At 39.8% G+C, this 25,914-nt stretch overlaps 3 protein-coding genes and 1 non-coding gene across 6 annotated transcripts; 2 read left to right on the top strand and 2 right to left on the bottom strand.

The window, feature by feature from the left end:
* Positions 1–115: 115 nt before the first annotated feature.
* Positions 116–11,511, bottom strand: LOC135628925 (serine/threonine-protein kinase EDR1-like). The gene is made up of 13 exons (XM_065135952.1): positions 11,065–11,511; positions 10,249–10,671; positions 9,426–9,526; positions 7,354–8,588; positions 7,081–7,121; positions 6,033–6,101; positions 5,832–5,932; positions 3,940–4,018; positions 3,761–3,859; positions 3,185–3,253; positions 2,824–2,873; positions 949–1,125; positions 116–612 (listed from the first exon to the last, which is right to left on the bottom strand). Exons 1-13 carry the CDS (start codon positions 11,461–11,463, stop codon positions 477–479), a joined length of 2,979 nt encoding a protein of 992 aa, XP_064992024.1. The 5' UTR covers positions 11,464–11,511; the 3' UTR covers positions 116–476.
* A 965-nt stretch (positions 11,512–12,476) lies between these two features.
* LOC135592640 (U5 spliceosomal RNA) lies at positions 12,477–12,591 on the top strand. Its single transcript, XR_010479170.1, has one exon. It is a non-coding gene; the product is annotated as a U5 spliceosomal RNA (small nuclear RNA).
* Positions 12,592–17,191: 4,600 nt separating this feature from the next.
* LOC135628968 (probable NAD(P)H dehydrogenase (quinone) FQR1-like 2) lies at positions 17,192–20,295 on the bottom strand. 3 transcript variants are annotated; one of them, XM_065136115.1, is made up of 3 exons: positions 20,161–20,295; positions 19,012–19,758; positions 17,192–17,548 (listed from the first exon to the last, which is right to left on the bottom strand). In XM_065136115.1, the coding sequence occupies exons 2-3, from the start codon at positions 19,554–19,556 to the stop codon at positions 17,320–17,322; spliced, it is 774 nt and encodes a 257-aa protein (XP_064992187.1). In that variant the 5' UTR covers positions 19,557–19,758; positions 20,161–20,295; the 3' UTR covers positions 17,192–17,319. The 3 variants fall into 3 exon arrangements, with proteins under 3 accessions (XP_064992187.1, XP_064992250.1, XP_064992117.1); XM_065136178.1 differs by having other exon boundaries at positions 19,012–19,639; positions 20,161–20,293; XM_065136045.1 differs by having other exon boundaries at positions 19,012–19,761; positions 20,161–20,293.
* Positions 20,296–23,706: 3,411 nt separating this feature from the next.
* Positions 23,707–25,595, top strand: LOC103986091 (protein NUCLEAR FUSION DEFECTIVE 4-like). The gene is made up of 2 exons (XM_009403974.3): positions 23,707–24,042; positions 24,174–25,595. Exons 1-2 carry the CDS (start codon positions 23,707–23,709, stop codon positions 25,593–25,595), a joined length of 1,758 nt encoding a protein of 585 aa, XP_009402249.2.
* The last annotated feature ends 319 nt before the right edge of the window (positions 25,596–25,914 follow it).

A 25,914-nucleotide genomic window follows, 5' to 3' on the forward strand; every position in this document is an offset into this window, starting at 1 on the left:
ATATGGAAACGGATTCCAAGTAAGAACTGAAAGTATGATCTTTTTTCCTCTGTATGTGATGTCAACATACTTCAGTCGTCTGTTTAAAATCAATGCTAACTAATACAGTAAGCAATGCAAGAAAGCACAAAGTTTGCATTGTAAATGATGTCACAGTTTTATCGTAAAAAGAGTACAGATACGATTACATTCCAACCAAGGGCGCTATTGAATAAAGTATCCGTTGTTTGGTGTTTCCCTCTACGGCTGGCCGGTTTCCGGCTAGGCGGACATGGGAACAGAGGAAAAAAAGAAAGAAAAATAGATGGTAGTTCCATTTACAAAACACAAGGTTTTCGACTTGGCATTGCTATAAACATGATCCACTTTACAATGATTGCCAAAAAAATGGAAAAGAAGCTTTGGAGTGGCTGCCGATTATGGCCAAATCCAACTCTTGAGGTTACGCAATATACTTATGCACAGTTCTTAAGAGCTCAAGGTGTCAAGTTTACAGATATCTCTTGTGCCACCGGAGGGCTGTGTGTTTCCTGGTATGAGGGGATGACAAGCCGCTGTAAGGACCTCAGAGCAGTTGTCAGTTGCGCAAATGAAGGGCGCAGGTTTGGGTCCCTGGCAAGAGAAACCGTTCAGACCAAGCTTGAAATTTATGTGGTTAAACTATTTGGGACAGAAGGCTTAAATCCCTGGCAAGAAAAACCATTCAGTTTGCAGTGTTTCGAAGTAGCTAAGATAAATGGGACAGAATGGATTACAAAATCCATACCACAGCATTATGGATACATCTTATAATAGGATCATATCAATCCACTCAAAGAAAAATAGTTTTAGGCTACTGGTAGTAATATAAAGATGAGCATTAAAATTAATGCATGGTTTCATGATCTTCAAGAACATTAGAGGTCAACAAAATAAGGTTGGAATATGATTTTCAAGTTTGATGCTTACGTTTGGCAGCATTCCCAAATGATGCTTGAAACCAGGGGATCAACTTCTTTTGGAATGTCAAGTCGTCGTTCCTGAAACCCAACAGCACCAACCACTTGCATTGGGTTCATTCCACTCCATGGCATCCTCAGCGTTGCAAGTTCCCACAGGATTACTCCAAAACTATAGACATCGCACCTACAAAATTCCACATTGATTACATGATTGAGGTGGATGGTTGGAGAACCAATACAAGAATCATTTCCTACAATATATCTGCTACACCAAAACTGACACAGAACTTGATTAAGTACCACATGGTTTATTTTATCATTAAGTCAAAAGAACTACATGCATCAATTAGAAGAGGCAAATTTTTTATATTAATTAAAGGTATAGAAAGCTTTATAAGAAACATTAAGTGATTTGATGGCTCTTAGTATGACTACTTTAATAGACCATCATGTATCCACTTAATACTTGGGATTTAGATTTAGGCTTATTCTGTAATTATGTCAACATATTTTATAAAAGTTGTTAAACTTTATGTCTCCACCTTTGAATTACACTAGGAACAGATTACTCTGAAAATCTTCCATAAGAAGAAAAGGAATATTCTCCATTCCCATATTTGCTGTAAGGGTTAAAGAACTACCACCTGAAAGAATGATCACCAAGAGTCCACCATGGTAAGACTGTAGCATATACTCCAACAGCCTGCAGGCACCCACACCACCTATTTAAAGTTCAAAAGCTTCACACATACAGTGATGATCCATCAAGATGTTCAATCACCTACCATGACATTGCAACAATGTCACACTAAGGAACTGCAATTTTGGGTATTAGTCCATGGCCGAACCGAGATGAATCCTTATGCCAAAACGCACCACACCAATGTGCCAGAAAGGAGGAAGAAGGGGAGGAGACGAAGGAAGAAGAGGAGGCAAAGGAAGAGAAGTACTTGAAAAGAGGCAACAAGCACATGGCAAGTGGATGAGCAGTAGATAGCGGTGGTGGGGATGGCGATGGAATCATGGAGGAGGAGAGGGCTCGCGGGCTCATGAATAGAGGGCTTACATTCATGAGCCCTAAAGTATTAAGGGTTTATTAAGATTAAACTAAAAAAAATAGACTTTTTAATCTAATCGAACTGGATTGCTCGAAATTGGTTGTCGATGTACCAACCAAATGAAAATTTCATGGTTATGCTAGAATTTGTAAATGAAAAAAAAAAAATATATGTACCAACCGATATAGACATGAAATGATACACAGAGCCAACCAATTTCAAATGGTCCAATCGATCTCTCTCTCTCTCTCTCTCTCTCTCTCTCTCTCTCTCTCTCTCTCTCTCTGAGATCTACTTACCCTCAAGCTATGATTCCATGAATCATAATGGTCGTTTGATTGGAATATGTCCAAAATCTAATAAGATGGATTACAACTTTGCTTGATCCCACACTTGTCATGGGATACATATATGTTGCTTTGTCATTGATTTAAGCTACTTTTGACAAAGCCTTGATACCACTTCCTTGGCAGATCTTGCATCTTGACCCAAGAGAATAGGTACTTTAGGTAAGGCTACAAACTAATTGTGTCCACATAATCATACTTGCCAAGAATTAAGAACGGGATCGTATGGCCAAAATTTAATTTCATCTCTTCTTTAGACCAGTGCAGATGGAATTGATCTATATGCATTTGCAATGGACTGGTTATTCAAGAGCAAATGATGAACTGGTTATTCAAAAGCAAAATATCACTGAGTTGTGGCTCAAGATATGGGAAAGTAATTTTTATTACATAATGCTTCTTGCAGAATCTGTGATAAAGGTACCAACTAAAGCTGCAGCATGTATTAATTTAACAATATTAGACAAGGAAACTCACTTTTCATTGGAATTTTCATTGCGCAACACCTCTGGTGCCATCCACTCAGGCTATCAGATCAAAACAACAAAAAAGTAAGGAAACAGAGGTAATAATAGTAATTAATAACGAATTGTTAAGTAAAAGAGCATCTACAAGTGCCTCCTTAGTTACTTTTGCCTCTTATCATGATATCCAACTGCTGTCAATCACAGGTATATCTCATTTGTTTCACAGAGAAATGCAGCATGTGGTGAACTGTGTCCTTCGCTTATGCATATATATCTTATGACATTCTACTGTTGGAGATTGTTTGGATATGATAATTCGAATATTAGTTTTAAAAGTCATAAGCAAAGCAACAAAGATAAAAGTTTCTTACTGTTCCAGCTGTGGATTTCGATGATAGAAATGTACTATGCTTCAAGCGTGACAGCCCAAAATCACAAACCTGAAATTTTGAGATTCAAATGCTGTTATTCCATGTCATGTGGCTGAACTATTTTCTACAAGCAACATATTTTTCACATGAGAAAGATACTCATTTAGCTATTTAAAGCCCCATCTGTGGTTTTAAGGTTCTTATTTATCTAATTTATTTAGAATTCTGTCTAGGATTTTGATGATATCTAAGCTTGCATTAAGGTGGACAAAGTTAATAACAAGAATTAAGGTGGACTAAGTTATGACAATAAATAATCTGCCAATGAAGATAACAAATGCAACAAGCAATATTTCAGAATAAAAACATGGAAGAGTAAACATAACCACCACAGTTTGTGATGACCAAGTTGCTCATGAATATTTGTCGACAAAGAACATGAACAGAGCTACAGTTTTAGTTTTTTGAACCCATTCATTTGGTGATACACTTGAGCCATTTAAATTAGTGAAAATTAGCCACCATAATTTTGTAGATAATTACAAATGAGAATATGGTTATAAGACTATTGCATACCTTAACAGTCCAATTCTTGTCGACCAATAAATTAGGCGATTTAAGATCCCGGTGGACAATGGTAGGTACACTGGTGTGCAAGCAATTCATTCCCCTAGCCTAAGGGGCAAAAATCATTAAAAGAACTACAGAATTTATTCAAACAAGACACTTGAAATGCAAATATTCAGCAGTTGTACCACATCAAGGGCCATTTTTATCCTTCGTTTCTCGTCAATTTGACAATTAGGACGATGAAGAATCCTGTACAAGCTGCCTCTGAAATTTCAATTTCAAAAGAGTCATATTATTGTTTAAACAAAAAAATCAAGGAAAACATATGCAAGAGTAAATCTCAACTAAAGCTGATAAAGTGATGTTTTAAAGAAAATGAACTTCCAGCACCGAATTTGCTTTACCTGAAAAGAAATAATCTTAAAACTAACTAGAAGAAATATTAGCTGCACTGAGAATATGTAGCATTAAAAGAAACAAGCATATACAATTTCAAAACAATTCATTTGTCAAGAAAATTGCTTCAACCAAACTCTCCTAACTGTCCTCATCTTTTCTAGCTTGGTGTTCACTCAATGAAACAGAGATGTCTCTACAAGAGTTTAGCAAGACATTTTGAGATATTGATTTGTTTGATGCAAAGAATAAGAACATCTGAAATAATCAAAAAGGAAAATTTCACCAGAACAAGTTGCATATGACAATACTTAAGAATAGATCTAAGAAATAGTCAAAACAACAATTCTAAGCAGGATTTTGAGTTTTTGAGAATTTTCGCCATCTTGTGTAGATGTACCATGATGTTCTGGTACCAACATGAGATGGCTTGCCATGTTTATTTTCTGACAACACTTAATGCACAATGTTGACTTATGCTAAGATCAGCACAGATACCATAACCAGTAGTGACAGCAATGTTGCTGTCAACTCAATACCCGGGATCCGATCCATTTGATATGACCGATGGGATGATGGCTTGGGTCCAATTTAAGAAACTTTCAGCTGCTGTCAGGTCAAGTCAGGTTCACATTAAGCATATGTTTTCTTCATAGAAAGGCTCAATAGTTTCCTTCATAGAAAGGAAACTCACAATGAATTTTTTCCAAAAAAGCGACTCACAACTTGGCTAGCCCAAGTTATTCCAAATGGAACCAACTTTGACCCATCAGTAAAACAACTTGGCCACATTAAAAAAATCTTAGTTAGCTAGAATGCCAGTTTGAGTTTGTATTTCACAGATATAGTTGAGGGCATACATGTGCCAAGAAAAACTTAAACCATGGTGTGCCAAAATAAAATCACCAAACAATATGAAATAGTTGTGTGCGTGCCTAGCATAGCACCATATCTACATCACAAAGATTTTTCAACCCTCGCCGAGAAGATTTCAATCACTGAACCTATAAGCAAATAAATGAACAAAAGCACATGATAAAAAAAAGCATAGTTACTGGAGTCCTAAATAAATTGTGAAAATATTAAGTTGCCTATGGAGATCAAGCACACTAGTGTAGGATTAACATGAGTAAATAAGCGATAATAAAACCAACTGAACAACGCAAAAACAAAGGACAATTGCATCAAGTGCAAGGTGGCAAACTTAGCAACCAATTGAAATGACAAGCATTTTAGCAATTAAATTTGAAGACTAAGTATAACATAAATAGGAATTATATAATTGATCAGCAAAAGTAAAAAACACAGTATGATCACCACATGTCTTGTAAAATGCTTTCATTCAACATATGTAGAAAAGGAACATGTATAGTTCTACTATGCATCGCAGTCCACTTGCTTAAGATAAGCAAAGTGAACCAAATTGATCTTATATAACATCTAAAACAAAACAAGGTCATTCCAATTGGAGGGATCATCATAACATTCAAGCTACAGGCCTGATGTGTAACATTCACTTAATGAGCATTTCTCGTTAAGAAAATAAAAAAAGAGATCAAACATTAAATGGATATCAGTTGTAAATTTCAATGACCAATCAAAACAATTTAGCCATATAAAGTTAAATTATTCAATACAAGTTCCTGTCCTACACATAAAAAAGAAAGAACCTATGTATTACCTTGGAAGAAACTCTGAAACAATAGACAGGTTAGGAGGACGAGTTACAGCACCCATGAAAAGGACAACGTTTGGATGACGCAACCTGCGCATTATCCGAACCTAGACAACAAATTAGTAAAGTTACCCATTTCCATTTTAGGTTCAAAATTCAGCAAGCAAGCATGAGAAACAATGAGTTTCAGAATTCTTTTTCACATACTTCACTTCGGAATTCATCCAAAGCATCCCCATAAAAGTCCTGGTCTAGGAACTTCTTCACAGCTACTTCCTGTATTAAAAACCAACCACATGCATGTTATTTAATACACCAAACTCAATAATCTAAGCAACATTTGCTTGTTTCTGTGCTTGGAGTATATACAACTAAACACAATAACAAATAAATGTCAACTGACATATTTATAAGCATGACTTAAGCCATAGTGTTCACATCCCTATTAAAAATCTCAACTAACTGTTCGCAACTGATAGACTGCTAAAAGCCTTATTTACCAACTAAACTAAATCTGACCATAACCCATATTGAATGCTTCCTATTTGAAGGAAAAGAGAACATGCTTTCACTAGTGAGTCTTCCCTGCCTGGGGTGTGAATGGGTTCCAGAAAAAAAATCTCTATCATATGTCCATTTTTTAGCAGGTTGCAGTGAAGCAACTCATCAATGTCCTAATTGTTCATCATAGCTCCAGCCCATCTCCTTCTTCCTCTCCCCCTTCCCCTTCCCCCTCCTTGTCTCCACTGAAACCTGACTCCCTCAGACTCCCAAAACTCCTGAATCTACTACAAAGAGACAACCAGGCTACTGGGCAGGTCTGCTTCGTCAGGCTCATGAATTAACTTCTTGAAAACTAAATGCAGCTTTGGAGGAGAAGATCCACCTTATACAGGTTAACTCTCATCTTGCACATGAGTTGGATATTGATGAAGTTCGTGGTGCCAGAGAAGTTTGGATGCTTAGCCTTTATGATAAATTTTTTTTTTGTAGAACACCTTACGCAGTGTTTGATTAGGTCCAGTTTTTGCCAATACTAAGAAAATTTTTTTCAAAAGCCCAGATTAACAATAGCAAAATTGATAAAAATAACAAAAATAAAGTAAAACAAACTGATTAACACAATGAAAGTTCCCATCTTTCCAAACAAAATTTGATATGATTGGTTTTTAGACTTCACTCGAAATTTTTTATCAGCTTTAAGCACAGGCTATTTGTGAAAATTAGTACTGTTGTGCCACAAAAAACAACTCACCGTTCCATTCCAATCTGCACGATATACTTCTCCGTATGAACCTATTCATGAGGAAAAAATCAAAAGTTACAAGTCATCAATTCTTAAAACATGTACTACGGAGAAAAGCTTTTACCAAAAGCTAAATTAGTAAGAAAACAAAATGTACATTGCTAAACCAACTGGAAAAGAGAGCCCACAAATGTTCTGTAGAAGCTTTCCATTTAAAAACTATGCATGAGTTTTTTTTAGAACAGAATACGTTCAAATTTTTGCAAAAGGTTCAAGAAGTACCTAATCCAATCCTCTCTCCAATTACTAGGTCTTCCCATGGGATTTCACATTCAGCCACATCATCTAGCATTGGATCAAACTGACTTGGCCTGGCTTGTGAACTTGAAGATCCTTGCTCAATTGAGCTTATACTTGTTTCCATATATCTATCACGAGAGCAATTTTTTGGATCATGTTTCTCCTTAAGATGTTTCCCATGTCCCTTCAGTTCATGTGACTGGCGGTTTTTCAAAACTAGTTGACACGCATGGTCATCTATTAGATATTTTTCGGAGACAAGTGAATGATCTTTTTCAACATCAAGACGGTGTCTGTGTACTTCATGATTAAGGTTCTTCCCTGAAGCGATACCTGATTTAATATAGTCCGAGGAAGAATGGCCCATATTTAGAGAAGCATCACTAGTTTGATTTTCAGAAGAAACTGCCCCGCTAGAGTTTGAAATAACAGAAGAACCAGAAATTAAACCTCCAGAATATACTTTTGCAGCTAAGTTGGGCATTTTTGGAGATGGTGACTTCAGTACAAAATTCCTCTGCGGAATTGACTCCTCCACAAAATTATTATGCTTCGTATTAGGAACTTCATTGCATGCAGAACGTCCTTTCCAAACCAATGGAACTTGGGACCTTCCAGGACCCAGAGCAACTTTTTCCCTGCACCTTTGATATCCACTATTTGTAATGTCGGTAGTTTTGAAATGTGGAGCACCTTTGTCAACTCCAATTACCTGGAAAGGATTCAGCTCAGCAAAAAGATTTGTTGAGCCTACAGAATCTTGTGGATTAAATGCTGTATTGACCTTTCCTTTTCCCATATTATCACCATCCGTTTCAGCAACAACAATCGCTTTTTGCTTTGAGCAAGTTGCACTGGTAGAAGATGTAAACTGATCAGCTTGGTCTTGCATACACAAACTCGTATTTCCCATAGAAGTACATCCACTAGTTGTAGATGATTCTCCATTATGATCACTTCGAACTGAAGGAATCACAATTGATTTTTCATATCTTAATCTTTTATCATGCACCTTATTCATATCCAAGAGTGGAATTTCATTTCCATTGTTATGCACCTCACGTAATCGCTCAACTTTGAAAAGGTCATCCTCTGGTTTGCTTGTCGAAGGGCTCACATTCCTACTTGCTTTTGGCTTGTAAGAAGTGTCCTTTAAACTAAGTACATCTGCTGGAATTAAAGTGCCCGGAGCAGCCATAAGATCAACCAAGAATTCCCTAATAAAGAAGATTAGCATTACAATTAGCACTGTAACACATCTATAAGTTAATGACTGAAATGGCAATTTTAATAGAAAATATATATAGACTACATGTAGCAGCCATATTTCCAGTCAATTCATTTAAGATTACCAGAATAAATCTAAGAAAGCAAAATAGTACCATTTAGATCCCTAATACATCAAGGCATGAAATGCCAAGGTGGAAAATATCCATGCCGCAATGCGGTGGCTGTAGTTTACGACATACAGGCCTGTTTGGCCAATTATTTATAAAAATGGAAACAAGTAAAAGATTTTCTTATGATCAAGGACCAAAACTGCATCATCAGCAAAGTTTTTACAAAATGAAACCAAATAATATTATCATGTAGAAATTTTCAAACTGCAGCTTAAGTTTAAACTAGAACCAAGAAAAGGACTTCTTCCAGACCCAAGAGAATTCAGCTCTACTCTTATGTCCCTTAGTTATTGCCTCTGTTTATGAGTATATATGAAGTGTCTAGAAATGCATGGTCTGCTCCCATAGCTTCAAGACAAAAGATATGATTGTGAATGTAAACAACAATGCTAGCAATAGAAACATGGGTATGAGTCTATAAGAAACAGGCACGAGCAGTGAAAAAGTTCAAGAAAAGTTTGCATGGGCCAAACAGAAAATCAAGTCAAAATTCAGATACTGTAAGCGAAAGGTTATACTTCTCAATAGCTTCATTCTTAAAGTAAATACCGATCTAGTTTTTCAAGTACAAAGATTATAGAAGTTATAGGCAATATATGCCTCCACCTTGTTACTTAATGAATAGAAAGATCAATAAATGTAAGTAATATAAACCTTGCATCAAACTTTATTATGTTGACAGCATCGTCATCCACACCAGTGTAGTGACTCCCTTTAACCAGCCTGCAAGGAATGCCAACATTATCTGCAAGAACCTGCATTGTGATGTTGTGGTAACCAGATAGGATTGAGGATCAATAAGGCAATAAGTCTTACCAATATATCCTAAAGCCAAAACGGGACTTTCTTTTTAGACACCATCCCATATGATTATTGAAAAAAAATATATATAAATAGAGCGCCACTGACCACATCAGGAAAAAGTTCCCTTACTGACAAGTTCATCGAACAATAGTTTTTATACTCTAGTGCTACAATAATGCCTATCTAACAAAACTTAGCTCATTTTTTTTCTTGAAAATTGAAGGCATGACACACACCTTTTCTTCACAAGGTGATGCATCCATACAACTCTAGGAACCCAGAAAAAACAATCATCCATCAAGGAACCTTAAGATAACTTTCTCCTGAACTAAATTCCAGTTGCATGCTTACATGCTACAATGATTTTGGCATGCAATGGTATTTCTATCCAGTTCCAGAAACTCTTTTTAAGCTTACAAGTTACATGTCAATGTGCAGAAATCCACTAAGGTTATACCTTTGTTGGTAATTATGAAATTGTACCCATCTATAATACTTCCACAATAACATCAACTCCTTCAAAGGCCTTCGCCAATACAAAGCAATAATTTTTATGTGATGTATACTGGGTTCCAGAATGCACATTCATCCCAGAAGCAGCTATAAAGTAACTCATGACAGGGAAAAACAATACCACCAAGAGTTGCCAAAAGCGAAGAACAGATAAACTAACCTTAAACAGTAGAGCCCGATGCCGAGACAACCCTACTCTTATGCAACCAATTGGTAACAAACTTGTCTGTTGTGTGGTTCGTAAGTCGGTGCTTTTCTCCATCCATTTTGTTAGCATGTCGTTTGCATCCCTCACAGGACCGCCCATATGCTCCATAACCAATTCAGATATTCTTTGCACCAACAGCCCCATTTCAGCAGTAGGGCAGCCTAAACAAATGCATTGTGCGACTTGCTCCAACTCTACTAATGCAGGGTCAATTGGACGGTTGACTACAATAACCTCAAAACCTAAATCCCCAATGCTAGTTTGGAGTTCGATTAGTGATGGCATCCTTCCGTGATTTGCAGCATTGCCTGAGAGCCCATAAATGTCATAGAACCCATCCACAACTTTCTCATCATAGTCAAGCACGTTATAGTCCTGGATGCGGCACACAGTCAATATTTCCAAAAGTGAACCAATGGAGGAAAAGAATAAAAAGGAATCCTAGAAGCCACGATGTCCCCTTCCCCCTTTCCATAAGGGAAGATACCACCGTTAGTTATATAGATTTAAGAACAAGACAACAAACGAAGATGGGCAGACGAATATGATGACATCGAAGAATTTGGAGTTTGCCCTTTACTAAAAATAGGATGATAAACCCTAATGTCTTTTAAGAACCAGAGTCCAAGTTCCACCCTCAATCTCCCAGCTCTCACTAGCTTAGGAGAAATCCTTGGTTGATGAACCACAAAAGTCAACCCTAATTCGAGATAATAAACTAAGGTTCGACCCCAAATCCAAAATCAAAATCAAAAGACAAGAACTCACCCAGTACCTCCGCGACAGCGACTCCGCCGTTCCCTCCTCCCGATCCTGGTCGATCCGGTCCCTCCCCAGGCTCAACAGCTTCGCGGCGCGGATCTGATCGCCATCTAGATCGCCCGTGAACTCCGTATTCGAAGCACTGATCGCAAGCGCCAGCTGCACCTGGAACTCCTCCTCGGACGAGAAGTAGTCCTGCCGGTCGTCCCCGGCGGCGGCCGACCGAGGGGGCTCGGCCGGGGAGGGTGGCGCGGGCGCCGCCGCGGCACGGTGGTCGGAGGCACAGGAGGGGGAGACGGCCGAGGCGGGGGGCGCCGATGTCGCCCCCGCACCGCCGGCGGGGGATGGGGAGGGGATCTCGTTGGATCGGTGAGGGTGCCGCTTGATCTTAAATATGTGCTTCATCGGGCTTTCTCTTCGCTCCCTTGGGGACGACGACAGGGCTTCGGAAGACTGAGCACTTCCTCGCGTAATTATAGACCCATACAAGTGTGCACATTAATTAAAGCGGCCCGGGTTTGGGCGTTAATTACAAGGACTACCACTATCATCCACATAATTTCGCACGTGCGGGATTACTTGCAGTGATCATTTCGCTTTCTGCCTCCTCAGCGAACGGCAATTGTTGATGCCACCTCATTGAGTGATATCATCAAGTTGGAGATATCAGCCTCAGCCGAGCGCAGTTAAACAGCACGCAGGTAAACGCCAATCCCCATTGGCCACACAGGTGGGACCCACACTAAACATACCAATGGCTGAACGAGAGTACTGTGGATCGTCTGTCGAGGTCGTGGGCTCCAGGTGTCAGATCGGTGGGGGACGCGAGCAGCGTGGAATCTATTCGGAGGTTGATTCAGCCAGTCAAAGTAGCTTTCGGGTCTCCTCGGCATCCGATTAGAATAGAGATAAGGGTAGCTAATTAATTAGATTGGATTATGTGGTTCGGGTCCGGGTGTTAGTTGGGACGCACTTATCCGGGGGTTCGTCTAGACCGCGTGGTTGGATGAGTTTAACGTGGTGAGAAGGACACGCGTCAGTGCGCGATTGCTTGCGTGGCGCGTTGGGTGGGCGGTAATATCTTTGTGTTGTTGGACGTGGATAATAGCAGGAAAGGGGTTCTCAACACCGTGCGTCATAATAATATGTTTCCAAGTGTTCGCGTCTTTTGCGACAACAAATAACATCATCTAAAGGCCAAATTGACACCACAGAGGGGTAATCCGAGTTTAGAGGCCGGTAGTGCTCCAAACACGGGTTCATGCAATACCATTGATCCATATTAATTGCAAATCCTACCGTATAACCAGTGAAAGACTTGGTGTAGTGGGAAGAATAGTCCCACATCGACTGATTGCCGGTGATTTCGCTTTCGCTAGTGGTTCATATGAGGGGCTTCGGGGCGTTTGAGATCACTCAGCTGCGTGGCGAGCACAGAGCGAACTATTCTTTCGCCTTTTACTAAAGAATACCGTGTGCCCGCCACTTATAGCAGCATACGCTAATTTTTGTAGGGTTTCCTTATCCGAAGAGGGGGACCCACCAAATCTAATAAAGATATCTTTTACATCCAAGAAGTAAAAGATAAAATGTATGATTAAAAGGGCATTCATTTTGGATAAAGTGTATAATAGTGTAGGTATCATTCTAGTTCTCAACATAAAATGTTCTACTAATAAAAAACGATATCGGTCAACTGTTACTCTGTTGACCATTGGCATGTTCTCTCAAACTTTCAGGTGGCATGATCACTACCACCTCTGGCAGCAGCTTGTCGCCAATTCCTTGCAATTACCAAAGCTCTTAATTCACTTCATGACTATGACAATTACTATACCAATAGGATGATTTCTTTCATCGGATCAACAACTACTAGAACCATAGAGGATGAAATATATTAGGTGTTTATATTACATATATTTTAATAGACCCTTTAGGAAGCACAAACGATCCAACTAGGCTATGTCTGGCTTTGAATCATAAAAGAAATGAATCCCACCTCAATATGGCTTACTGTAATCTTCAACGAGCTAAATCCAAGTCAAACAAAAAAAGTACCAGTAGACTTGTTTGGGAACATCGAGGTATCCAACAAATTTTATAGTCCTACTGATGTTGATTTTTCAAACACACTTGTCTTATACCAAAAACGATAATTTGGATAAAAAGATTAACAAATACAAACTTCTGTACATGTGCTATTACGCAATTACTAATAATGCATAACAACTACAAAGTGTAAGAACTCCATATAGGAAGCTAATTGTCATCAGCAATGTCAAATTGCGTAAGGAGCTACCTCGAGAATGCTGGCCCATCTTTGATCTCTAAACTCCTCATAGCAAATTTAAAAGTAGAGTCAATCACTATTCGACATAATGGTACCTATAAAATCGATAACAACACTAAAAAGAGAAACATATATATACGTCGACAAATTTCACAGATACACTATTGCAACTATTACAAATCACTCAATCCACCTTCACACCACCGGTACCTAATGTCTGCATATATTTCCGAAATGATCTTTGTCCCCCAACCCATGATTTGATTCAATGCACTGGAGCCAGCGGCTTTGGATGTCTTGACAATTGCTATCTGATTCCTACTATCAGAGCAGAGCTGATAGTTGATAGTCAAATAATAAATATGAGATTATATGAACAGAGAAGCTAGTGAAGTAATAAATATGATTATATGAACAGAGCTGATAGTGAAGTAATAAATATGATTATATGAACGAACAACTCTATTACTAAGAAATTGGAAATAGAAGTACTAAACACTAAGTAGGTAAATGGGATGATCATCATCATTGGAAAGATCGGGGCGATTGGATAAATCACAAGCCTATTCCACTTACTGATGAGATTCCTTATGGATCTGTTCTGGATGAGAAGAAGAGTATCGTACAGTGTCGAGTGCTTTGTACTGGCAGTGCCTAGATCACTCGGGTCAATGCGACGACTCGCCTTCCTGCTCCCAAAAGAAGGTCCGGCATCCTCTTCCTTTTCTTAAGCTAGACAGAATCAGGATGGGGCGAACATAAGAACCAAGTGAAGTTCCCTCATAAAACTTTCTTCAGTTTCTACTCACTTTAACGCCTCACCTCATTACTTGCAACTCTTTCTCAAACAGGAAACTTGTTCTGTAACTTTGTGTCTTTAAATGTGGATACAAGTCAAGAAACATTAGGTTTCTTCACAAAAGATAACTCGACACACCCGCTCTTCACGGTGAACACATGGGGAAAAATCAAAGTAGTATACGAAAACAACAAAAAAACAATCACCTAACCGCCCTGATGACAGAAGGATGTCAGTCCAGCTAATTATGTAGGAAGGGAACGCACCAGCATGCTTTGGCATGCTAAACAATAAAATAAAATTCAATGTTTAATTCATGAAATGCAGCATACCATGAAATCATTGCAACATTATCATGCTGAGATAACAAACTGGTGATCAGTAAGCAACAAAAAGGAGAAAAGAGAAGAGTTGTCATACTTTGGCTTTAGGAGAAAACGTGTCAATGGCAACAGCTTTGCAGAGTCGATATATAACTTGTCGCCAGGTAAGTACCAAGTCGCAATTATCCCCTCCAACATTTTGATCCAAAAATACTGAACAATAGAGAAGTGACTATCAAACTAAAGAAGCAAACTGCAGAACTAACAAAAGGACTCGTCGAATTGAACAAAGGGCTTACAGTTTCGTTTATGGGACCAAAGATCTCATCGACCTTTCCAATCCGAGTCTAGTTCTCTGCAAGTATATCGGGGTATTTAAGTAAGGTATCTTTCATTCGCGAGCTTCGTGATGACGTTCCCTTTGTTGAATCTCGAATTTTGATGATGAAACCAATTGATAAGTGTTTATGATTTGATCTACGTTCGCGGGATGCTTCAATCAGGATGAGACAATTAAAGCTGGAAGAATCCTGTTGGGCCGGAGGAACATGTCAGAAGATTGAACATCGGGTTAGAGGATCGGTCGACGTATCGACAAAAGGCTTCGAGCCATGGATGCGGGCATCGGGCCAAGAAGAACGGATATTGCGCCAAGGATATCGGAGTTACGGAGTCAACTGGCCGATTGGGCAATAGGCCGCAAGAGAGGACGATGCGCCAAAAAATCAGACGAAGCATCGATGGACCAATGACATACCGAACAACATGATTCAAGCTTAGTAATAATTGTCTAAATCGATGTGTGTTTTACATGTGCAGGATTAACTACGATAGCAAGGCATAAAGCAAAATGAATTCCCGAAATCAAGAACGTGATTTCGTTGGGAGTTCGAGAGCTCGTCGGAAGTTCTGCAGGAACCAGTCGAGAAGTCTCGGAGCTTGCCAGAGAAGCTCATCGGAACTCGCAAAGAAGATCGTCATGAAGTCCAGGAGCTTGTCGGGAGTCCGCTGGAACATTACCGAGAGATCGTCAGAAGATCGCCGGAAAAAACTAGACTTACGGACTTGTTTAGCTTAGAAAATGTCTTAGATTTCGTAGTTAGCATGTAATTGGGATTGGAATTGAACCAACCCAATTATGGGCCAGTTGGGCCCATGTAAGGATTGTGTTGGACCCAATGAAAGGCCCAAACAATGACCCAAGAAATGGCACCGTCGTAACACAGTCTTCAAGACGGTGTCAGGCGGTGGTACCGCCCAGTGGCCCAATGCCAAGCGATGGTACCGCCAAACTGGGCGATGGTACCGCCCAGTGTAATATCAGTGTCAGACTGACACTGGCGGTGGTACCGCCTGAACCCAAGAAAGCCAGGATGAGATGTTTTTAGGCTCCAAGTTTGAATCAACTTGAGGCCTATAAATACTCCTCTCATCCCTAGTTAAGATTCACAAGCACAGAGAATTTAAAAAGGCAAAAACGTTGTTGTAATCTCTTGTGAGAATCCTCCTCTTCAAAATTCTAAGTGTTAAAATAGTTTAAAAGAGGAGTGAGTGCTTATCATGCTTGTCTCCTAAATCAGGTAAAAGGATAAGAGGGGTGTAAGAAGGAGGTTGATCTTCATCTATTAAAGGAAGATCGATAGTGGATGCCGGTGGCCTCGACGGAAGAGGAATCGACGAAATGGATATAAGTCACGATAACCGAACCACTATAAAATTGGTATGTTCTTTGGTTTACATTTCTATTTGTGCAATTAATCTTTACTGCAAACCTCCTTACTTGTTTTACTATGCATACTCTCTTCCCTACACTTTCAAAGTTATTATTTTTACGAAACGATTTTTCGTCGGAAACGGATTTAATCGAAACGAAGTTTTTGGAACCGAGGTAAGAATTCACACCACCCCCCCCCCCCCCCCTTCTTAGTGCTGACTCTTTTCCTAATACCCTTCCTTCACAACTGTGCCTACAACTTTGGCGGGAAGGCCTTCGTCGTAACCACCTCCCCTCCCCTGCCACCGCCGCGGGACGCCATCGGGCTTTAGGGGATCGAACGCGGGAGTGCGGGCATAGGGTTTTAGAAAAATGTCTGCTGCACTCGCTGTGTATTTGTAAGGGGGTTTTAGTCAATTGAGGCAAAAAAAGTCCAAAGATTCGATTGCGGGACACGGATCTGTTCGGTCGATCTGACCCGGCCATAGACCATATACGTATCTCACTTTATACATGCAATTCAACTTATGACAATGTGTTAAAATGTAACATTTCTGTCGCACTTGCAAGCTAAATTGCAAATCACAATTAGATCATCGTATCCTTCCCATCCTAACTCGTCCCTCTCTCAGGCATTCGACTACTTTTTCTGCATTCAAGACTCTCAATCAATACAATATGTGATGAGGATAATGACAGGCAAATAGGAAGCAAATGTTTTTTGCTACTCCAATTTTGATTTTAAGCTGTTTTAGTACTTGAGAACTACTTGCATAGCATATGAAATAATAACATGCCCCAAGAAAATAATATCTTGTATCATAGGACATACTGGAGAACGATAACATCTTAATATATTTCTTTTATTGCAAAAAAAACATGCCCCAAGAAAACATGCATATGGAAAGGAAAGATGTCAGAAGCTTATTATGTCAAATATATGACATTTTTTGGGACACAAACAATAATCGCATACAGAACAGAAGCAAACAATTGACACCAGAAGAAAAACCGAAGTAGCAGAGCTTATTTTATGAATAAAAAGAAATAGCAGAAAAATATAGCACAACAGAGGTCTTAGAATGGGACAATGAGGAAATATGCAATCAGGTAATAGAAACTATGAGCACATAAATCATGTATGCACCAGCTTCTTGACTATCGAAGCCATATATTTGCCCTGGTACTCAGCAAGAGAAAGCTCAGCTTCACTAGGTTGTCTAGTTCCATCCCCAGCAAAAACACCAGCACCATATGGAGATCCACCTCTAATTTCATCCATCTTGAACATTCCAGCTCCAAAGGTATATCCGATAGGAACGAAGAGCATGCCATGATGGGTTAATTGGGTGAGTGCAGTCCAACTACAGAAGTAAAATAATAGACATCAATCTAACCAAGCTTATAGAAAAGAGAAGAAAGTAGTAAGTTCATTTAAAAGCTGCTGTGAGGGCCAGAGCAGATTAAGCTTCTGCATTAAGTTCCTTGTCAATGAAGATTTAAACTGTATGTGATTTAAACTTTTGTCTTGTTGAAATATTAAGTTCCTTGTAACAATGAAGATATATAACATGTAGAAAAAAAGAGAATCTTTTGGTTTACATCCTGGCCATTTGCATTATATATGTAAAGATGACAAGAACTTATTAACCATTCACACAAAATAATTTTCAAGATTAACTAGCGAAAGCAATCAGATAGAAATAATTAAGAACTATTTATCACCAAAGCTTCCTGAAGCAAGTAAAAAAGCTACACAAGACTGAAATTAATATACAAAAGGAATTGGGAAAATCCAGATACAAAGAATATTTCTCAGCATATCTCATTAAAGGAAAATATTGAGCATGCATAGTTAAAAAGAACATTTCTTGGTTACTGAAATCATGCTATTATTTGTTTAAATATGTAGTTAGTTTCAACCAAAAAACAACTCTTTTAATTGTTAAATGGGCTCGCCAAATTCAATACTATCTTTTTCTAAGTCGGTCTTACCAAGTGTAGTGTATTTCTTTTCTTGGCAGTCTGCAACTACAAACAAAAATGTGACTGCTTTATCTGCTAGATGAAGCTTGACATTTTAAAATTTATAGAAACAGCTACCTACAACCACAAGTAAGTAGGTTGAACAGTCGAAAGCTCATGCACTCTTTTCTCCCTCTTTGTGGTGTCAGTGACGTAAGAGAATAATCTTGGATTTGAAGATGGTAGACAAAAAGAAGATTAAAAAAGTGACCCTATATACAACAAATCACAGGATAAAATACCTTCTTCATTCAACAGGTTATATAGCAATTCATAAACAGTGCATTGATGAACCTGAATGCACAAAAGATTAAGATGGTTAACTTTCACATCACTATATTTCCTCATAGGTGAAGGTAGGCATTTCTAATAAAAATAAATAATTATGTATGAACGATGCCAGAAGAACAGAGATTGCAGTGATCTCACCAAGTAACAGTCCTAACCTACAACACCACCAACACAACCACAAAGAACCCTTAATCCAACTATTTCGGTGTAAAAGTACTTTCCCTCAAGTTAGTAAAAGTCCTATAATTCTCGAAATCGTATTTCTCCTGTTTATAGGGAATTCTTTGCTCCAGTCCTTTTCTCGCGCCTCTACTTGAAAACATTTATCTTTCAGCCAATAACAGCAAATGAAAAATAAAGAAAATAGATTCATGCTGAGTTATCCATCATAAAATACCAGCATAGAATTAATTCAACATAGGCCAAGTAAACTGCGATGAAGAAGACAGGTTATCACATATTGAATAACATTAAGGTGAAACAGAAAGAAAAATGGCAGAGATGGTCTTACGCGGTAGTTTCTTGCCCTCCACCTTGAGTCCCAGTGCTCACAAAGAACCCGGCAGGTTTCCCTGCAAGCTTCTGTTCTCTCCATAACTGCCCTGTAGAATCAAAGAATGCCTTCATCTGAGCCGCCATGCACCCATACCTCGTCGGAAACCCGAACAGTATCCCGTCCGCTTCAACCAGCTCTGCAGCCGATATCTCTGGAATTGACGGATCCTTCGGTGGAGCGTACATCTTCTCCAAGACGTCCGATGGGAGTGTCTCTGCAACACGATACAGGACACCCTCTACACCATCAGTGCCGTCGACGCCCTTCTTCATCTGCTTTGCTAGGGCCTCGACGTGGCCGTACATGGAGTAGAATACGATGAAGATCTTGACCTTGGTCTCGACCACCGGTGGCCCGGCAGGTTCCACGACCTCTTCGCTGCCTTCAATCTTCTCCTCGGTGAGAAGGGGAGCATTCCTCTCCGCAATGGTGATGGCCTGATCAGAGGCAACCGTTGGCTGCTTCTTCTTGCTCGGAAAGCAACCTCCTCCTTTCCCCATTTATTCCCAATCTCTTGTTAGTAGCAGCAGAACTCCACTTCCTTCGTAAGATTACTTCTTCCGAACACCCAAATTAGTCCAAACTGGGGAGAAATCCTTCAAAGAATAAGAATTCTCTTCCTCGCCAAAGGGATTGATCAAAACCCTAACTTTCTAAAATGTTTTACGGATTTCGATCCGTAGCAATCAATTTGCTTCAGCACTGCTAAAAAAGGGTAATCTACAGATCAATAACCCAACAAAGAATCTCAAATCTTCACAGGAAAGGAAAAAAGCTCGCAAATCTTTCCGATTGAGACAAATATTCCGTGAATCAATTCAATTCAGCTCTCGACGTGGAAAGAGAACCCCACCTCGAGCGACAGTTGAAACCGATGCCTCCGAAATCTTTGTAAAAGGATAAATTTTTCTTAGGAGACCTTCCGCTTCGTGGAAGCAAAGCGAATCGAATCAAATCCTTCTTAATCGGGACGAGAAATAAATTGAGAAAAAGAGCATTCAAATCGTTCGAAAACGGCATCAAATCACACTGATACCGACCACAATTGATTTGGAAAACGACGAGAATAATAAAGATGGCACGGCGTCGTGGTAAGATTCTTACCCTAAGATTTCCATGGAGAGGAGTTCCCGCGATCTCCTGCGGCGTTCCGAGATCCGACTCGCGTTGGACTCCCATCGGTCTTCGAACGGGGACAAGTAAAACTAGTAGGATGTTTGAGCTCCTCGCATCGCTGCGCTGTCATGTGGACCTTCCAGAAGATTCGACAACGAGATACTGTGCTACTTACCACCGTCGAAGGATCGCTACTACAAAACACGTACGAAACAGGGTAATTGGCCACTTAATAGATGACACGTTAGCCTAATCTTCAATCTTTCCGGCTGCAGTAATTGCTGATCGCGTCGAATTCGGAATTTTTAGATTTTTTGTATAAATTAAAATTCTAAAAATCTTAGTTTTTACAGGTAATTATAATAAAATCTTAGATTCAAATCTCATCTTAATTATTTATCCATTGCAATATATATTCTTTACGGTAATACGCATAGCATAAATAGAAGAACCCTATACTTATCCTAAATCGTGTTTTCAACACTCAAATCGGGAAAATGATACAACATATTATGTTTTCTATAAGAATACAAAGCCAAAACCAAAATAAAATAATTTCCATAAAATAATTATTATATAAATCAATTCATAATTAATTTGCATATATATTAATTCATAATCAACTCACATGACAAATATTACATATTCCAAACCATAATTATGACGTTCAATAAATTTAATAACTCCTTAAAAATTTATTATATTATAATTTAAATAATATACACAAAATAATATCAATATATAATAATCTTAGTAGATTAATTACATAATTCAATCAATAATCAATCCTTTATATTTCCACTGTGTAATTTTGAAATATTTAAATATAATCATATGAGCAAAACATAACTCATATACTAGTATGCGATAGGTCGGGTTGAGTTTGAGTCTCGTCTCTCGAGTGCAATCTTCTCTCTTCAAGTGTAACTTGCTTCTTCGTCTCCAGGCTCCTACACACATTGAGGTCAGGAGAGAGATTTTTCGACTCAACCCTTCTGAAACTTGAGTTAGTGTTGAGTGGAGTAAGAGGAAGTTGAATGCCTCTTGGCGCCGGTTAAGAAGTCGATTTTTTATACCTACAAGCAAGAGTCGATCGTACGCGATCGGTTTCTCGAGCGACCGACCTATACTTCCCACACGAGTACCGATTAAGCAGCATGGATTTGTGTCGCGCAATGTCGCTGTAAGCTTTCCGGAGCGACTTTGTGCCATGTGATGCTATCTTGCATGACCCAGGTTAGCGCGGGCAGGCGATCATCCTGTTTGAGCCCGAGATGGCACGTCGACGCTGTGTGCCGTGTCAACCTCGATCCTCCATGCTTGATATTAACTTTCATTGACCATTGTCACGTGGGTGATGCCAGAATATATCCTATTCTAGTTAGCAAACCAAATACTGCTCACAAGATTCCTCCTCACATCCCACTGTAGACCTTTAATGCTCCAACCAGTTAGATAACAGCTTTTGGTGTGGCACCCAATTAGTGTATGAGAGAAAAAGAGACTCTTTTCCAACAAGGTGTAATAGCAACAGTGATCATTAGCAGAAGAACTGCTCCCAAAACTCATCACACAATGATCATTAGAGCAGCAAACTCTCCATAGAATTTCATTTCTTGATACAATATCTAAGAGTATCCACCGTTCCACCTATGTTTCATTCTCTCTCTATAATTTCCACATCAAACCATAAAAAAAATGGCCTTGATGGCATTGTTGTGCTAATGATGAAATGGAAGTATCTTGAAATTATCTAAAGAAGCAATTTTTTTACAAACCCATGATTTAATAACCAAATTACTAAAATCACAAAAGAAAAGTAGAACTAGGTAATGAAAAATGTAAAAAAAAACTGATTTTATCACCACAATTATTTGTACTTCAAAAAATTGAACTATTTTTTATAATTTCATATATCAGGTTTGTATTATCCTGGCTAATACCGAGTTTGAGTCATACTAGCATGCATCAGTATTTATCGATTTTTCAAAAAAAAAAATATACAAGTCCGTATACCATATTCCACGTATGTAAAGATTAAATATCGTCGGTATCGTATCGTATGTATTTCAAACCTTTGAATATCACAAATAAGTTTATGAAATTAAAATTGATAATAAAAAATAGGATAAGCTGCAGAAAATGTAGAGCAGCATCAATAATCTCATAAGATAGTTCAAAAACAACCGGGAAGGCCAATGAAACAGGCTCTTGAATCATCAAGGGCAGGCAAAGCAAACATGAAGAAGAAACAATGCAAAAGAACATGTTAGAAATAGACAAACTGTATCACTTGGACTTGTGCAAGTTCATCTGGACATTGGACCTTACATTGCTTTACCTATTCCAGTGTCAGTTCCTCTCTCTTTACAAAATATTTCATTCCCATGTTTAACTACACTTGACACAAATGCCTTGGCAGTTTCATTAAAGGTAGCAGAAAACAAAAGAACCTAAAGAGAAGAAAGAAGCCATTAGAATTCACAGGAAACTTGAAGGCCAAACCTTATATAGACACAATGACAAATGCTAGCCATCGCAATTACTTTGTAAATATAAACGACTGACGAATGAGTCAAACATAAACATGGTAATTGAGCTTAGAGGTAAGCAAAAGGATGGCCATTGCCTAAAGGAGCTCACATGAGCTGAGCTTGGCATTTGTGTCCTTGACAAAGAACAACAAGAGAAATGCATATGAGGATGGGAAAACTATTTGTCTCGATTCTTCCTATCCATAAGCTTCCAAAGAATTACCCATTTCTATTCTTTCGAGCCCCAAAAAAAAACCATTAAGGGTAAGGATGACCATACGGACACATAGATTCTATGTTCTTCTACTCTTCAACCAACGTGAAACTAAATGTCCTAATCAATGTTCCACCGGTAGAAGAGTCAATAGCTCATGACCATCCTTATAGCATCATTAGTGCGACCTCATAGGATAAGAGTGAATTGTCCATACGATAAGATTAAAAACCTTTGTTTAATCTTATTTTTTTATGAATAAAAAAATTTGAGATTGACTATCATATGATAGAATTACTATGATAATTCATTTGTATACTATTCAATAACACAATAATATGTGACGATATCAAGAAATATTGTATCAAATCTAAATATTTATTACCATTTTCAGAATATACCAAGAATGATGATCATATCAATAATTTACCACCACCCTCAGAATGACATGTTAAGAAAGAACTAATATTTTTTTGAATTTTTGCAAATATAAAATGCAATTATAACTTGTAGAAATGTTATTGCCTCCTTCCTTGTATAAATGTGAGAGAATGACATCAACATCGAGCTTTTAAATTTCATTCATTTACCTTTTCATTCCACTTTTTGTTTTCTCAAAATCCGATTAAAATCGCGCCTATTTGGTGTTTTCTTTTGGTTTCTCGAATCAAGATTTCATCTTCTTCCGGCGTAAAGGAAGCACAAGAGGTCTTTAGATTTCATTCCTAGTGGAGCTCCCAAGAAGTTGGCAGAACCAGATAGAGGTCTTGACTCGGTCCGGAAGCGATGAGTGGGTTACGAGGGAGACTCCGGTCCTTGCTGCACAACAGATGGCTGGTTTTCGTGGCCGCAATGTGGGTGCAGGCGGTCGCAGGGACCGGGTACCTCTTCGGCAGCCTGTCGCCGGTCATCAAGAGTTCCTTGGGCTACAACCAGCGCCAGATCGCGAGGCTCGGAGTCGCCAAAGATCTGGGCGATAGCATCGGCTTCCTCGCCGGAACCCTCTGCGAGATCCTCCCGCTCTGGGCGGCGCTGTTGGTCGGAGTGCTGCAGAACTTCGTGGGATACGGCTGGGTTTGGCTCGTCGTGACGGGAAGAACCCCACGGATGCCGCTGTGGGCGGTGAGTGGACTTCCTTTTGATCGATCGTTTGGAATTAGCCATATGGTTTTAAGTTCTTGATGTCAATTCTAATCATGAGTTTTACTGTTCTACAAGTGACCTTCTTTGATCCTTCTCTGCCTCGTGCGCAGATGTGTGTTCTTATATTTGTGGCGACCAATGGAGAGACCTACTTCAACACCGCTGCGCTGGTTTCCTGCGTGCAGAACTTCCCCAAGAGCAGAGGCCCTGTCGTGGGCATCTTGAAAGGCTTTGCCGGTCTCAGTGGTGCGATCTTGACCCAGATCTTTGCAATGATACATACGCCCGACCATGCCGCTTTGCTCTTCGTGGTCGCCGTCGGGCCATCCATGGTGGTCATCGCCTTGTTGTTTATCGTCAGGCCCGTCGGCGGCCACCGGCAAGTGAGGCCCTCGGATCAATCCAGCTTCATGTTCGTCTACAGCGTTTGCTTGCTCCTGGCCGCGTACTTGATGGGCGTCATGCTCCTGGAAGACCTGGTTGACCTCGGCCACACCGTCATCGTCGTGCTCACGCTGCTGCTTCTATTGCTCTTGTTGGCTCCGGTCGTCCTTCCCTTGCTGCTCACCTTCCATCTCGATGTGGTTTCTCCTGTTCAAGAGCCTCTGTTGCCCGAACCTTCACAGGCAGAAGAGACGAGTCAATCTGCAGAACAGTCTGAGGTCATTCTCAGTGAGGTGGAGGATGAGAAGCCCACGGACGTTGACCTGCTCCCTGCATCAGAAAGGCAGAAGCGGATCGCTCACCTGCAAGCGAAGCTGCTCCAAGCCGCTGCCGACGGAGCAGTCAGGGTGAAGAAGAGGAGAGGCCCTCGCAGGGGGGAGGACTTCACCCTGATGCAGGCGCTGATAAAGGCAGACTTTTGGCTCATGTTCCTCTCTCTTCTCCTGGGATCGGGCTCTGGGTTGACGGTCATCGACAACCTTGGTCAGATGAGCGAGTCTTTGGGCTATGACGAGGCTCACATTTTTGTCTCCATGATCAGCATTTGGAACTTTCTTGGTCGAGTAGGCGGAGGCTATTTATCCGAGCTCATCGTGAGGGACCGTGCGTATCCAAGGCCGGTGGCGTTGGCTTGCTTCCAGGCTGTGATGGCGATCGGGCACCTGTTCTTCGCCATGGCCTGGCCTGGAACGATGTACGTTGGAACCTTGTTGATCGGACTTGGATATGGAGCTCACTGGGCCATAGTTCCTGCTGCTGCATCAGAGCTGTTCGGGTTGAAGAACTTTGGAGCCCTCTACAATTTCCTGACGGTGGCTAATCCTGCAGGTTCATTGATCTTCTCTGGCCTCATTACCAGCGTAATTTACGACGACGAAGCAGCGAAACAAGCTCAAGGAAACATCAACTCGTTGCGAGGTGCTCTGCTTGGCGTGGAGGAACCATTAAAGTGCACAGGGACCATCTGTTTCTTCCTCAGTTCACTGATCATGTCGGGGCTTTGCGTCATAGCAGTCATCTTGAGCCTCGTCCTCGTTTACAGGACCACAAGTGTGTACCTCAACCTTTACGGGCGCGCTCGCACATAGCCATCTCCCAGAAGAGAGATCGATGAAAGCCACTACTGTGGTTCTTCTTCCTACTACTTCTGTGAAGTAAACATGATGTATCTTAATCCGAGATATGATCATGTCGGGACTTGAAGCTTGAAATGATCTTGGGATCTTATGGTGATTCGATATGATCTTTATCGGTTAAACTTAGTATCTTCTAATATTTTACTTAGCCTTTAATATATCTTTTTTTGATGGGGAATTATAGGATGGTAGTAACATAACCGACTAGCTGGCAATTCATAATGTGACTACTAAAACTGGTCGGTTGTTTCCTTTTCAAGTCGCATTAAAA

The sequence above is a fragment of the Musa acuminata genome, chromosome BXJ1-1 (assembly GCF_036884655.1).
Source record: "Musa acuminata AAA Group cultivar baxijiao chromosome BXJ1-1, Cavendish_Baxijiao_AAA, whole genome shotgun sequence".
NCBI classification, from domain to species: Eukaryota; Viridiplantae; Streptophyta; class Magnoliopsida; order Zingiberales; family Musaceae; genus Musa; species Musa acuminata.

What these genes read in the sequence shown, in the direction of transcription:
- LOC135628925 (XM_065135952.1), bottom strand. Translation starts at nt 11,463, where the DNA reads ATGAAGCACATATTTAAGATCAAGCGGCACCCTCACCGATCCAACGAG. An exon ending in ACAAGAATTGGACTGTTAAG is followed by an intron (nt 3,254 to 3,760) that starts GTATGCAATAGT and finishes TCAAAATTTCAG; the next exon opens with GTTTGTGATTTTGGGCTGTC. An exon ending in CGAAATCCACAGCTGGAACA is followed by an intron (nt 2,874 to 3,184) that starts GTAAGAAACTTT and finishes TTGATCTGATAG; the next exon opens with CCTGAGTGGATGGCACCAGA.
- LOC135628968 (XM_065136115.1), bottom strand. Translation starts at nt 19,556, where the DNA reads ATGGGGAAAGGAGGAGGTTGCTTTCCGAGCAAGAAGAAGCAGCCAACG. An exon ending in GGAGGGCAAGAAACTACCGC is followed by an intron (nt 17,549 to 19,011) that starts GTAAGACCATCT and finishes TTACTTCTGTAG; the next exon opens with TTGGACTGCACTCACCCAAT.
- LOC103986091 (XM_009403974.3), top strand. Translation starts at nt 23,707, where the DNA reads ATGAGTGGGTTACGAGGGAGACTCCGGTCCTTGCTGCACAACAGATGG. An exon ending in CACGGATGCCGCTGTGGGCG is followed by an intron (nt 24,043 to 24,173) that starts GTGAGTGGACTT and finishes CCTCGTGCGCAG; the next exon opens with ATGTGTGTTCTTATATTTGT.